The sequence below is a fragment of the Gracilinanus agilis genome, chromosome 1 (genome assembly GCF_016433145.1).
Source record: "Gracilinanus agilis isolate LMUSP501 chromosome 1, AgileGrace, whole genome shotgun sequence".
Classification (NCBI taxonomy): domain Eukaryota; kingdom Metazoa; phylum Chordata; class Mammalia; order Didelphimorphia; family Didelphidae; genus Gracilinanus; species Gracilinanus agilis.
In genome coordinates this window covers 771,519,274-771,533,874 of record NC_058130.1, presented here as the reverse complement: position 1 = coordinate 771,533,874, position 14,601 = coordinate 771,519,274, and the positions used below count along the sequence as shown (strand labels likewise).

The following is a 14,601-nucleotide window of genomic DNA, read 5'->3' as shown; positions in this document are numbered from 1 at the left end:
TGGGACTGGCTGTCATTCTAACCCTCTTCATCTCCTTTAATCTCAGTTTCCTCATCTGTAAAATCAGGATAGTAGTGTGGTGTATCTGGGTTGTTGTGAGGCTCAAATGAAATAATATATACTAAGCATAACTTGCCATCTAAATGCTGACTATTCTTAATATGCTAAAAATAGAGCACCCAGACCTGAGCATGAAACTTGATATAAGTTCTGACTATATACTCAGTGCTAGAAAAGACCTTAGAGGTGAAATAGTCTCAAGCCCATGTTGGTGAACCTATGGCACCAGAGGGAGCTGCCCCACTTCCTTTCTCTACCATGCCTGAGGACATTTTTTACTTCACCCACCCCTCTGCCCAACAGCCCAATGGGAGTGCTTCCTTCCTACCCTGTCTGGGGTAAAGGGTGGCTCACATGTGGTATGAGGGTACAGTTTGGGCACTCAGTCTCTAAAAGGTTCACCATCACTGGTCTAAGCTCTTCCTTTTATAGATTAGGAAATTGAGGTTCAGAACAGCTAAGGTATTTGCCCAGGATCACACAGGTGGCAGAAATGAAATCTGAACCCAGGTAATCAGCTTCAAAATCCAGTTCTCTGTCCACTACAAAATGCTACCCACCAGACCATATCTTGTCTTGAGTTCTGGATACTAGGCTTTCCTTAACACTAAGACTCTTAACCTAAGACCCCAGACTGCCTGCCTCTCAGTGCCAGAATTCTCCTAAGATGTGCTTAAAATATGGTGCCACTTTTTACCTTTTTAAAGATCTCACACATTGATAACTATATTTTTATTTCTTCCTTGATTTCCCAAACTGTCCATTTTGATTTTCCAAAGATATTGGAGCTTGAGCTCTGGACCATCTAGCAATGAAGATGAACGGCACGAGAGCTTTATAACTGTAAAGGAAATAGCCCTGTACTGTTACATTTCTTATCTATACATGACTAAGTGGTAATTACATGGATTATTATCCTGTCTGGTTCTTCTGTGCCTGTCAAGGAATCAGAGACAAGAGACTCTTGTTCATTCCTCACAAAAACTTCCTCCTAGGAGGGATCAGAGAGGTTGTCTAGTCCAATCAGGTAATACAAGGCTGAGTGAGAGGTTAGAAGGGCAAAATGAACCCCAGCTTTCCCTTAAGCATCTCCTTCCAGAGCACCTGCCCCCCACCCCGAATGGCAGAAAGAGTGTCTTTGGGAAAGATCCAAAGTTTCCCTCCTTCATGAACTCAGACACATCCAGGAACCTTGATCTATGCTCTTGGTCAAGATCATATCCAGAGTCTAGGCCCCAGCCAGCTCTCAGGATCTAAACAGGGAAGTGAGACAATCTCCCTAGTAAGTGTGTTCAAATCTAGCCCTGTAGCCAGAGCCACTGTTAAAAGAAAGCGTGTAGGGCTGCCTGCTCCAAATGATTAATGGAAAAAGGTGGATGGACTAAACCTCCCAGCTCCACCCCTAGCAAGTCTCCCAGGGATCCCCTGCTCATGGAGGCTATTTCTTCTAAGTTTGATGGATGGCCCTATGATGAAGATACAATTTGAGAAGGTATCAATAACTGGCATGTCTGTATCGAGCCCTCATCCCTTGTTTCTAGCCACAGATGTGGGGTCCCTGGGCAGGCCAGCAGCAGGCAGCCTCCTCCCGAGGCCACACAACCCCCTGGCAAGACTAAGAAGCGGAAGATAAAAACAGGCCCTCCCAAAGTCTTACAGATAGCCGGCTCATCATCTTACACATAGCCTGGAACCAAGAAGGCTCCAAGGACCTCCGAGGCCATTTCCGCTGACCTCTACTGGAAACCCAAGCCCTAAAGAAGTAGAACAACTGGACAATTGTCCCCACACTCAAAGCATCTGCAAGGCTCTCTTTAGACCCCCTTCAAGAGCTGACCCCCTCCAGCCCACACTGATTTCCCACACCTCCTAAAATCTGACACACGAGAATGGAAGACACACAGGACTCAGGACTCAGAAGACCTGGGCTCTAAATGGACTCCAAGGCTGACTAGCTATATGACATTGGCCAAGTCTCTTGACCTATCTCAGCCTTGGTGCTCTCCCTGGTAAAATTTGTTCCTGGGGGCAGCTGGGTAGCTCAATGGATTAAGAGCCAGTCCTAGAGACGGGAGGTCCTGGGTTCAAATCTGGCCTCAGACACTTCCCAGCTGTGTGACCCTGGGCAAGTCACTTGATCCCCATTGCCTATAAAAAAATAAAAAATAAAAAAAGAAGGAACCCATAGAGTTAATATTTTTAAAAAATTTATTCCTATTTGCTCTTTTACAGATAGGTACCCTGTTTTGAGGCAAGGGCTTTATAAACTAAACAATCCTTTATGGAGATGAACGATTATTCTCCATCTCTCTCAGGAGGCATGTAGCCCACGGAGGAAACGTTTTTGTTATTAGATGTATATTCATTCACTTCATAAACATTTAATAAACAACTACTATGTACAAGTCACTCCATTTAGAACAAGGGTTAGTGACTAAAAAGAAGCCTTCTCTCTTAGATTCAATATTGTTTTGATTCTAAGGCAGAAGAGTAGTAAGGGCTGGGCAATGGTAGTTAAGTGACTTGTCCAGGGTCACATGGCCAGGAAATATCTGATTCCAGATCTGAACCCAGGACGTCCCAACTCTAGGCTTGGCTCTCAAGGTACTGAGCCACCCAGGTGCCCCCTTCAATGACTTTTTAATAAGTATTCTTCAATATAACTAGCTCCTTTGTACTCCTAGGAACTTTATTTTATTTTATTTATTTTATTTTATTTTATTTTATTTTATTTTATTTTATTTTATTTTATTTTATTTTATTTTATTTTATTTTATTTTATTTTATTTTATTTACCAGATTGCCAAAGGGCTCCACGACACAAAGATTCCTCCTGCGATATCCTAACCTCCTAATGAAGCAACATTCCATATTTCTGAGAGAAACTGAGGCCCAGAGAAGTGAACCAACAGGCATAAATCAAAACTAGAGTCTACGTAAGGAAAAGCACTCTATCAACAGAGAACCATCCCAAAGTGAAATGGACTGACCCAGGAGGTAGAGAAACAGTATCTCGCTCACTGGAAATGTTCAAGCAAACACTGGATGACCATTTGTCCACTGGGGAAGGGTGGGATGGATTGTTCAGGGACGGGTGGGGCTGGATGGCCTCTGGGGTCCTCCCAATCTCTGAAGTTTCATGTTTCTGATCTGGGACTTGTCCAGGGTCACCCAGACTTGCTGGTTCTTTTTCAGATGAAAAAAGAAGCATTTATGAAGGGCCAGGCACTGTGCCTAGTAGGGCTGCTCGGGGGTGCCACAGTGCCTAGAATGCTGCGCCTGGAGTCAGGAAGACCCATCCCCCTGAGTTGAAATATGACTTCAGACACATCCTAGCTATTTGGCGCTGGGCAAGTCACTTCACTGTTTGCCTCAGTTTTCTCATCTGTCAAATGGGTTAAAGAAGAAAACGGAAAACCACTCGAGTATCCCTGCCAAGGAAACACTAAATGGGTCAGTCACAGTCAGCCAACAACAACACTGTACTGGTGCTGGGGATACAAGAACAAAAATGAAGTATCTGGGGGCATCTGGGTAGCTCAGTGGATTGAGAGTCAGACCTAGAGACGGGAGGTCCTGGGTTCAAATCCGGCCTCAGATACTTCCCAGCTGTGTGACCCTGGGCAAGTCACTTGACCTCCATTGCCTACCCTTACTGCTCTTCCACCAAGGAACTAATACATAGAAGTTAAAGGTTTAAATACATAAATAAACAAAAAAAAAAAAATGAAGTCATCTTTGCTCTCAAGAAGCTTCCATTCTCCTTCCAGGAATCCAAGGTTCTTCCCCCAGAATCTTGCCACAGACTTTTCCATCTCCTGCTCCCACACACTCATACACACCCATTTCCAAGCACAGAACTTGTCAAACAACAGACATTTACTGATTTTCATGAAATTCCAAGCCTAGACTTCCTACTCCAGTCCTCTGCCAGAGCCAAGGGAAAGCTGAAGAAGAGTAGCCTTGACCCACCCTGGCCTCCCCCCTCATCCCTCCCCTGTCCCGGCCTCCCCCAACCCTACTCCAGAGAGGGGACGTCTGAGCGGCACCTCCTTACCTTGGCCCACACGCCCATGCCAAAGGAGTGACCGTCTGCCATCTGGTGCAAATATAGCTCCGTCCTAGAAACATGAAGAGGAGAGCCGAGAGGTGACTTCGCAGCCTCGAGAACGAGCTTGTTCTGGAGACTCGCTCTTCCTGCGGGAGCCCTCAAGAAGCCCAGCCTGCCTCCTGGGAGAGCATCAGCGGCAGGCCCAGGCCCAGGTGGCTTTGCCCAAGTGGCCGCCAGTTTCCTCTCCTCCTTTTTCCTCTGTCCGCCTGGCCCAAGGACTGCGCTTTAGGAAACGATCCGGAGAGCAGGGGGGCTGGGAGGGCAGCCCCGAAAGGGGACCCCGGCTTCTCGTGCTGCTTCTGCCCTTGGCCAGCTCCTGGAAACCTTTCATGAATGCTGTTTGACTTTAGGCAGTGCGCCCTGGGCCTTCTTCTCCCTGGGCCTCCGTTTAAGATACTTCCGTTATAAGCCAGTGGACTAGGGGCAGCTGGGTGGCTCAGTGGATGGAGAGTCAGGCCCAGAGATGGGAGGTCCTGGGTTCGAATCTGGCCTCAGACACTTCCCAGCTGTGTGACCCTGGGCAAGTCACTTGACCCCCATGGCCCACCCTCACCACTCTTCTGCCTTGGAGCCAATACACAGTATTAATTCTAAAGTGGAAGAGGAGGATTTTTTAAAAAGAAAAAGAAATAATACTGAGTATCAATTCTAAAACAGAGGGTAAGGGTTAAAAAAATAATAAGCCAATGGACTGGAGAGAAGAGTTTCATCCTACGAGGGCAATCCCAAGGGCTGGGGGCTGGGAGGAGCCTTAGGCTCATTTTATGAATGAGAAAATGGAGGGATTTTAGAGGGCTTGCAGAAGTAAGGATGGATGGGATTCGAACCCAGGTCCTCTCATCTTAGACCCTATGGCCAAGACTGTTCCCATTGGCCAGGCAAGACCATTAATCCAGGTACTGCACCAGTCACTCATTAGTCTCTCTCTTGGTGCTATTTCTGTCTAGTTGCCAAAAGGCTATTTAGGGGTACGAGGATCCAGCCCTTTGGGGAGCGGGGAAGGAGGGGGAAAAGGGGGCCACAAAGAAGGAGAATCGGGCTCTGATTCTTCCACAAAGGCTGATGTCACAGATTTGACATGAGAAGGGACTTCAGAAGCCCAAGCCTTTATTTTACAGATGAGGAAACTGAGGCCTCAGGAGGTGAAGGGGCTTGAGGTGAGAGGATCATGGAACAAGAGCTGGAAGTCCAGGAACGCAATTGGCTTCCTTTGTAATCCTGGTTGTTTTATTGTGTGCATTTGAAAGCATCCCTCAGAGCAGGGACCCATGAGGTTTTCCGGGCTGGCTGCTGGAGGGGTCCATTCCACAAAAAAAGGTTCAGGTGGCTCAGGGGATTGAAAGCCAGACCAAGAGCTGGGAGGTCCTGGGTTCAAATCTGGCCTCCGATATTTCCTGGGCAAGTCACTTAACCCCCACTGCCTAGCTCTTGGGGCTCCTCCATCTTGGAACCAGGATTGATTCTAAGCCGGAAGGGAAGGATTTTACAAAAGGAAAGAATGAAACATATGCTCTACCCCGACACTCGCTTTTCCTGATGGGGAAACTGAGGCCCAGGGAGGGGAGGGGACTTGCCTCAAGTCATCCAGGTAACAGCGAGCGGCAGAGGCCAGACCGAAGGTTGGCTGATGGGCTTCCCGAGCCACTGCTCTGCCCACTGAGCCCCACCGCCTTCCCTCTGCCTTCTAGGCTCTCTCCCCGCTCCTAAGACTTCCCTCCGGGAGGGCTGGAGCCGAGCTCGCTCGCAGGTGGGTCTCCCTGTCCTCCGGCCACCCCAGATGCCCTCTTCAGTGCCCGCAGCGCAGGCGGGCACGCTGGGCCTCCCGAGCTCTGCCCACGGCTGCTCTTTCCCCCTGAAAGCCCACTTTGTTTCGTGGCTCAATGAGGAGGCTGCGGCTTCCGCTCCCACTCAGGGCTCTGTTGTGTTGGGAGACAATAGAGCAGCAGAAAAGCCCAGGAAGCCCAGGCCGCCTCCGAGAGAGCAGAGGAGGGACGGGAGGGAGGCAGGCCGGCTGTTCCGTGGAGGCTCAGCTCCCTCTTCAGGCCTGCCCGGCGCCGCACCGGCCGGCCCACCTAGGCCGGACTCCAGCCTCCCTCCGCAGCCCTGCCCAGAGCCTCTGTGCTGGGGCCCCGGGAAGGGGGCACCCGCTGAAGGCTGGTCAGCAGGGCCAGGGGCCGGAGCCAACATGCCCTGGACACCTGGGCAAAGGGAGCTGGACCGTACCAAGGAAGAGGAGTCTCGGCAGGCAGGCAGCGAAACCCTTCCCTGAGGGGGCCCCAGAGCGCCTGCGGCTTTACCTTGCTTGGAGCAGGGGATGTCAGGGCTGGGGAGAGATGGCAGAGCCTACAGAGGGGGCTCTCTAGACAAGGAGGCAGAACACCTGAATTCAAGTCCCACTTCAGGCACATCCAATCTGGGTGACCCTGGCTAAATCACTTGACCCTCCTGGCCTCAGTTTCCCCATCTGTAAAATGAGCTGGAGAAGGAAATGGAAAACTGGCCGTGTGACCCTGAATAAGTCACTTCACCCTCCTGGCCTCAGTTTCCCCATCTGTAAAATCTGGAAAAGGAAATGGCAAACCACTCCAGGATCTTAGCTATATGACCTTAAACAAGTTGCTTCACCCTGTTGGCCTCAGTTTCCCCAACTGTAAAATGAGCTGGAGAAGGAAATGGCCAACCACTCCAGGATCCCTGTCAAGAAAACCCCACAAAGAAGAATCAGACACCACTGAACAACACCACTGCCTCAGTCTCTCGAGTCATACCGTCCTACCTAGCACATCCTTAAGCGTTGTTTCTCTTGGCTTAAGCCAATCTTTGAGCCCAAGTGATGCGCTGTGGGGCCAACCTTGGAGACAGCAATTGGAGACCCCCCCTTATACTCATGTGGTCTTCAAGGCTAGACGGGGAATTCCCAGGACAGAGATTAGGTCTTTGGCTTTTATTTTCTCATCCCTCCTCAGGAACTGCTCAAAATAATAAGCATTGCCATTTCCAGCAAATTTTAAGGTCTACAAAGTTCTTTCCTTAAAGCAAAAACCCTATGAAGCAGGTGGCACAAGAATTATTAGTCCCATTTTACAGAGGAGGAAACTGAGACCCAGACACATTCATTGATAGAAAGGAGGTAGAAAGGCTTCCCTAAAATCCTTCATGCTAAGGTGGATTGACTCCAGAGCCGTACCATTCCTCCGGCACCATGATGCCCATCTCCGGGAGGACTCCTCCATGCTTGGTCGGCTATGCCAAAGAATCCTTCCTTCCAGGCCCTCCCATTAACCCCAAAGCCTCTGACCTTTCGCCAAGAGCCCCCTGGAAGCCAGGACGCATTTCCAAGCCCATCCTTCTCGTGTGGGACCTCTCCAGGCACCCCAGACCCTCCCATCCGCCCCTCTCTAGCTCAGGCCCCAAATCTGCCCCTCGTCTCGTTCAGGGGAGAGCTGGTTACCAAAAGAGGCCTTCTGTACTCAAATAAGGAGTCAGGACACGAGAGGCCAGGCCCAGAGGAAGAACCATCCCCAGGTATACTCCTCCTCCTATGGCAGAAAGCTACCAGAGCAGTGTCAGAAGTGGGGGGAAATGGTCCAGCCCTTGGGAGCAAGCTCATCTGTCCACTGGGAGAAGAGGGGGCCGAGGCTGACACTGGAGGGTGCAGAGGGTCCGGGGGGCTCCAAGAGGAGCCTTCTTCCCCAAAGACACGAGCTTTCGGGCATGCTGATGGCCTTTGTGCCAAGGTCGGTTTGGCAAAGAAGCTCACGTTCTCATCAGCGACCACTATCTGAGAGCCACGAGCCGAGGGAGGTTGGGAGGGTTGGGGAAGGGGGCTGCCTTCTCTGATTGGCCAGCTGGCCGTTCCTCCATGCCACCAAGTCAGCTCACTGACTGGAGGTAGGAAGAGGGGCCTGGGAGCCACTTCCATCCATCAGGAGATGGGGAAGGAGAAACGAGGCGGAGGGAGGGAAGGGAGGCAAAATTTTCTCTCATATTTGAAGAGTCAGCAAGCATTTATCAAGGGAGGACCTACTATGTGCCAGGCACTGGGCTAAATAATGCTGCCCACAATGCTTCATATTCCAACGTCACCATAGCCCTGAGGGAGAGGGAAGAAAAGGGATCATCCCCATTTCACAGATGAAGAAGACAGAGGCACACACAAGATTCTGTGGGAGAGACGGGGCATGTTAGGAGCTAGAAAGAGGCGTTGCTGATAGAAAGCTAATCCCTGACTGTCTCTTCATACTAAAAACATTTGTTCCTCTTGGAATATCCCCCTTCCTCTGCCCCGTATCCCTCCCCTTCCACACCTGTCTCCATCCCTCTTCTCTAGGAGGTCTGTCCGGTGACTGAGCCCCCTCCTTCTGGTTCTGTGCTTGCAGTGGGGTTGGGTCCAGAGCAGTGGATTTGGGACCCAGACAACAGAACTCCCATTTGGGCATCGCCGCTTGTGACCTAAGTGACCTCAGGTTCCACATCTGTGAAATGGGCTTCCAATTACATCACAGGGAGAAGCGATTTCATGGACTCCCAGAATTCCAGAGAGATGTCAGCAAGTCCAGGTCATGCCAGACAATGGATTCCCTCAACACTATCACCAATAAAGAGTCTCATGTCCCCCCTAAGTATTCTCTTCTCTAGATGAAACATCCCCAGTTACTTAACTCATCCTTATTTGGCCATCCTATCCAACCCATAGAATCAGAGGATTTATTTGTGGACATGACAAGGCACCATGACTTGTCATAAGTCATTCATAAGTCTTAAGTCAGTCATAAGATCAGAGTTCAAATTCCACCTTCATGTTTATAGCTCTTGTGATCTCTGACAAGTTATTTTAGCCTCTGGGCCTCCTTTTTTCCTCTCTAAAAATCAGGTTATAGAGCAGTTAGGTGGTACAGTGGATAGAGCACCAGGCTTAGAAGACCCGTGTTCAAATCCAGATCAGATACTTCCTAGCTGTGTGAGCCTGGGCAAGTCACTTCACCCTGCTGGCCTCAGTTTCCTCATCTGCAAAATGAGCTGGAGAAGGAAATGGCAAACCACTCCAGTCTCTCTGCCAAGAAAACCCCAAAAGGGGTCACAAAGAGTCAGAAATGACTGGAAAGACTGAACGAGGACAAAAGTCAGATTGAACGTCCCCTGAAGCCCCTACATGGATGGTTCCATGACCTCGGTAGAATGCGAGTTCCTTAGGAGCAAGGGTTGCTTTCACTCATGTCTCTGTATCCCCAGCACATAGCATGGTGCCTGGCACACAGCAGGGGCTCCATAAATACTTACTGAAATGATTTAAGTTAGATCAGATCTTAAAAGTAGATGAGGGTGGCACGTCGGGGGCTCAATGGATTAAGAGCCAGGCCTGGAGATGAGAGGTCCTGGGTTCAAATCTGACCTCAGACATTTCCTAGCTGTATGACCCTGGGCAAGTCACTTCACCCCCATTGCCCAGCTCTTACTGCTCTTCTGCCTTGGTTAGTACTGGTTCCAAGACAAAAAGGGAGGGTTTAAAAAAGAATGGCCTGAATCAGAGGGTCTCCATTTTTCCCCAAAGCAGCTCACAACAGACCTTCAGGCCTAGAGCGGTATCTAGGAGGAAGCGCCCCCTACCCAGATCTGGACCCTCGGTTCCCCTTTGTCCTCCCGGCCTGCGGGATCTTACCTGAGGTCAAGGTCCAGCCCAGCCAACATCTGGGAGAACACAGCAAAGTTTCCCTCTCCTTCTGGCTGCTGAGCCACTCGCACTCTTTCCAAGAGCATCGTCTAGAGAGGTCGGGGAGAGACACAAGAGAGACAGAGACAGAGGTTCAGGCTCAGCATTGTTCCTGTGACAGCCCATGGAGTGAAGGACCAACATGTGGGAAATGGAGACTGAGAGGCTAAGACATGGGGCCAGGGCCAGGGTGAGGCTAGGGCCAGGCAGGGAAGAAAGACTTCACCTCCTTGGTCCATTCTTCTCACCAAGGGGCTAACAACGGGCGAGTAAGCTGATGTGGATACTCATGCCTGCCTACCGGGTGGAGGCCACCGTGGGCTACAGTGATGGCAAGGAAATCCTCATTCATTCACTTCCCCCTTCTTAAGTCTTTCTAACCTCCTCTTGGTAGTTGGAGGCACAGTATAAAGAGTACCAGGCCTGGAGTCAGGGAGTCCCGAGTTCAAATCCGGTCTCAGATACTCCTAAGCTATGTGACCCTGAGCAAGTCACTTCGCCCTTTTGGCCTCAGTTTCCTCATTAGTAAAATGAGCTGGAGAAGGACATAGCAAACCATTCAAGTATTTCTGCCAAGAAAACCCCAAAATGGTGTCACAGAGAATTGGACACAACTGAAAAACAAAAGCTGTACGATCCTGGGCTAGTCACTTCACCTTGTTTACCTCGGTTTCCTTATCTGTAAACCGAGGTGGAAAAGGACCTGGCAAAGCACTCTGGTATCTCTGCCGAGAAAACCCCAAAATGGTGTCACAGAGAATTAGACACAACTGAAAAACAAAAGCTGTGTAACTCTGGTCAAGCCACTTCACCCTGTTTGCGCCTCAGTTTCCTCATCAGTAAAATGAGCTGGAGAAGGACATGACAAACCATTCCAGTATCTCTGCTGAGAAAACCCCAAACGGGGTCACGAAGAGTTGAACATGACTGAAACGACTGAACAACATCCTCGTCTCGGTGGCTGGTGTCCGCCATGCTGCTGGTAGCTCCACCTGTTGCTTCTTCTCCCCCTAGTCTAATCCTGAAGGGGCATCTCACTCTGTCCTGCCCTCCCATCTCCTCACAGGCCCTCTGGGCCTCACTCTCCTTACAGCCATTCCTTCAGGAGGGAGATTAAGCCAATAGACAAGCTCAAATAGGCTATTTCTAGCCTACGTTGTCCTTATCTTCCTTCTGTTAGTCAAAGGCCTTCAATGTCTCTTCCCTGTGAGCTGCTCTAAATCAGTATTTTGGGCCCCATTATAGGCCTCTGTGTAAAGAGAAAGAGAAGAGATCGGGGAAGGGGGAAGCAGGGCCAACGTGGATGATCCCCAACTTCACCTCCGCAGAGGGGCACCCAGAGGCCTCATGTGCAGCCTTCCCTGAGCCCTTACTCGGGGAGTCTCTCCTCCAGGACTTCTTAGACCCTCATCCCCCAGTTCTGTTCCACTGAGAAACCTTTCTAGAGGAAGGAGCAGGAGGGTAGCTTTATGGAGCCTGGAACAAACGGGGCCAGGCGTTCCCCAAACAGAGATTGCCACAGAAGGCAAAGGGAACGGCTGTTTAATTTCAGCTTTCACTTTTAAGATTCTGCTAATGAACTGCTGAATTATATATTTACTCATGAATATTTCATCCTTGCAATATTCGGGAGCACAGACAGGCCTGGGCTTCGCTTTGCTACTGAAAGAGATAAATTGGGTCACCGAGCAAGGCTCAAGAAGGAGCTGACAGCTCCCACGCCAGCCGGGGACATGGATGGCTCTCAGAAAGAGACGGGGGCCAGCTGCCCTCTTGGGGAGTCACCCAGAGGTGCTGAGGCCAGGGCCTCCCCCGCCCCAGACTCTGTACCCCAACCTGGCTGTGGCGGGACCCTCACCTGGAGGTGTGCCGCGGTGACCCGGCCGGTGGCGTTGAAGTCTAGCGACATGACCATGGAGAAGCGCGTGGAGCTGGAGCTGTGGCCAGTCAGCACGGAGCCAAAGGCTCTGAGGATGGTGAAGGTGGCCCGGATCTTGTCCACTGCAAAAAGGCCAGCCCAGAAAGGCACCCCGTCACTCGGTATCCCCCCTCTGCTGCAGGGAAGGATCTGTTCCTTCTAAGCCCGCCCCCTCTGCAACCCCAACCCTGCGGGCACCCCCATGTCCACACACACGCTGGTGCACACATCCTCACCAACACATCCACTCTACCTGAGACCTGGCCGTCCAGGCTGCCAGCACTGCCCACCAGGTGCTCCAGCGCCCTCTCGCAGCAGGTGCTTTTCCCAGCCCCGCTCCTGCCCAGGGGCACGATGGTCTGGTCCTGGCGCTGGCTCAGCATGGCCCAGTAAGCCTTCTGAGCGAGGGCGCAGATATGGGGAGGCAAGCCTTCTCTTCTGCCCTTGGGCGCCTGGGGGTGAGATTCCAGGATCCATTAGGGGCAGGGGCAAGCGAGTCCCCAAGGAGAATGGATCTTCTCATTTTGTTCTGGATCAGCCCTGAAGGGACGCAGCTCTGCCAACTACCAGAGGGCAAGAGGACCCAAGGGGAGGTTCCCTCCAAGAAGAGGCTCTAAGCTTCCGCTGTGCCCACCGGGCACATTCAGTCACGGACAGGAGCCTCACACAGGAGGAACTCTTCCTTCAGCCAGGAAGGGACCCCACCGCCAGGAACCCAGAACCTAGGCTTGCTTTTTATGTGAATTTTTTTAAAGGATCAAATGCCATCCGATTGTAAATTCTTTGAGGGCAAGGATTGTCTTTTGTCTCTTTTTCTAATCCCCAGCATTTAGCACAGCACCTGGCACATAGTAGGTGTTTAATAAGTGTTCATAGTTAAATAATAGCTAATATCATATAATATAACAGAACACAATATAACTAAATATTTTGTTTTATTATATTCGTATCATATGATATATTATTTTAATATATTTTATGTTTAATAATATTTAAAATTTCTGGTTTCGTATGTTATATTATATGATATGCTAATATTTAATTTAAAATGTGTAATTAGGATTTGAACCCAGAACTCTCTTTCCCAGCTTCCCATGTTCCTTCTCACATTATGTGCTAATGTAGAGAGGACATAAGTTTTGTGCGGCCCCGCCTCTCTCTCTTTTTGCCTGATCGCAGCTGGGAAAGCAGGCTTTATGCCACGCAGGAGAATCTACACACGTAAGTTTACTCTTTGTTAGATAATTAGGTTTGAATGTCTATTTCTTTTAGTTTATTTTCTTTCTACTTCAAGTGATTATTAATAAACTGTATAAAATACAATACTTGGATTTATTGGATGTTGATTTAAATCTTACAAAATAATATTTATGTTCTATAACTTAATATACTTATTTTAATGTTTAATGTTAATATATTAATATAAAACAAATAGTTTAAAATAGTTAAATAGCAAAAAATAGTAAATAGAAAATAAATATAAATAGTAAATAAAAATAAATAGTAAAAAATAGTAAAATAAATCATTTTAAAAACAGTTAAAGTAATAAATTTACTCAAACACTTAAGAAAAGCTAAAAAGAAGCATTGGAAGTATCTGAAGGAAGTAGGATGTATAGTCAAAAAAGCATTTCCTCTGCTGATGTGTCCTCCAGATCTCCTGGCCTTGCCATCCACCCAGCTACTGAGCCCCACTGTCCTTGCCTGCTGCCCTGTGGCTAAACCTTCTTATATGTCTATCTCCCACTATTCCGATGTGGGATCCTTGAGAGTAGGAGCTCTCTGGTTTTCTACTTGAATTCCCAGCACTTAAGCCAGTGCTTGGCACAGAGTAAATGCTTAATCCATGTTTTTTCATTCATTTATCCATTCTCTGGATTTGGAGTTGGAAAACTTGAGTTCCGATCCCAGACCCGCCACTTGCTACCTACATGACCTTAGACAAGTCGCTAAATCTAAGCCTCGGTTTCTTCACTTGTAAAATGAAGGATTTATTCTAGATGACTTGTGAGGTCTCTTTACCTTTACTATGACTTCACTTGGCCTCCCCTCCCCAAAGCACGAACCCCTCCACCACCTCTTACTGTTCCCCAAGCCTGTAACCCAGGTCCTGGCCCTAACTGTGGGTCTATGCTGCCACCTGGTGGTCACATAAAGCAAAACTGAGACTATAGCCAGGGAAGGAAAGGAATAACAGTTATGGGACTTGGAGGGTGGGACACAAACCCTCTGAGGGAGAAGAAGGGGGTGCAGGGACCTCTCTAGGAGTAAACAAGTGAGGCAAAGGAGACTTACCAATGAACCACACAAATACACCCACTGAACCTTTTTTATCCTGTCTCTGCCTCTGATGCTTTCTAAACTTCTGACCTTGGACAAGTCTTTTCACCCCTTTGGGCCTCAGTTTCCCCTTCTGTTAAATGAGAAAGTTGGACTAAATGGGCTCTAAGGCTCCTTCAAGCTTTCTACTTTCCATCCACAGCTCTGCTTGGAACAAGATGTCCCCAGGCCAGATAGGTGTCTTCCTCCACCCTTTCCTAGCTTCCTTCTTAATGTGGTCTTCCCCCCAGTATATTATAAAGTCCTCAAGGGCAGGGACAGTCCTTGTTTTCATCTGTATTACATATAACCTCAGTACTTTATCTTACAAGAGTGTATCTTCAACTACTAGGTGTCTGGCATACAGCAGAAGCTTAATACATATTTGAAGGAAGGAAGGAAGGAAGGAAGGAAGGAAGGAAGGAAGGAAGGAAGGAAGGAAGGAAGGAAGGAAGGAAGGAAGGAAGGAAGGAAGGAAAGAAG

The 14,601-nt window shown here is 49.1% G+C and overlaps 1 protein-coding gene across 1 annotated transcript in view; it reads right to left on the bottom strand.

Moving 5' to 3' along the window:
- MYO18B (myosin XVIIIB) overlaps positions 1-14,601 on the bottom strand; it is a 352,648-nt gene that overhangs the window by 316,650 nt on the left and 21,397 nt on the right. Inside the window, exons 7-10 of the mRNA XM_044685471.1 lie at positions 12,053-12,251; positions 11,740-11,882; positions 9,831-9,931; positions 4,118-4,181 (exon numbers count right to left, since the gene is read on the bottom strand). Of these exons, the coding sequence (XP_044541406.1) occupies positions 4,118-4,181; positions 9,831-9,931; positions 11,740-11,882; positions 12,053-12,251 (507 nt within the window). The remainder of the gene's footprint in view (positions 1-4,117; positions 4,182-9,830; positions 9,932-11,739; positions 11,883-12,052; positions 12,252-14,601) is intronic.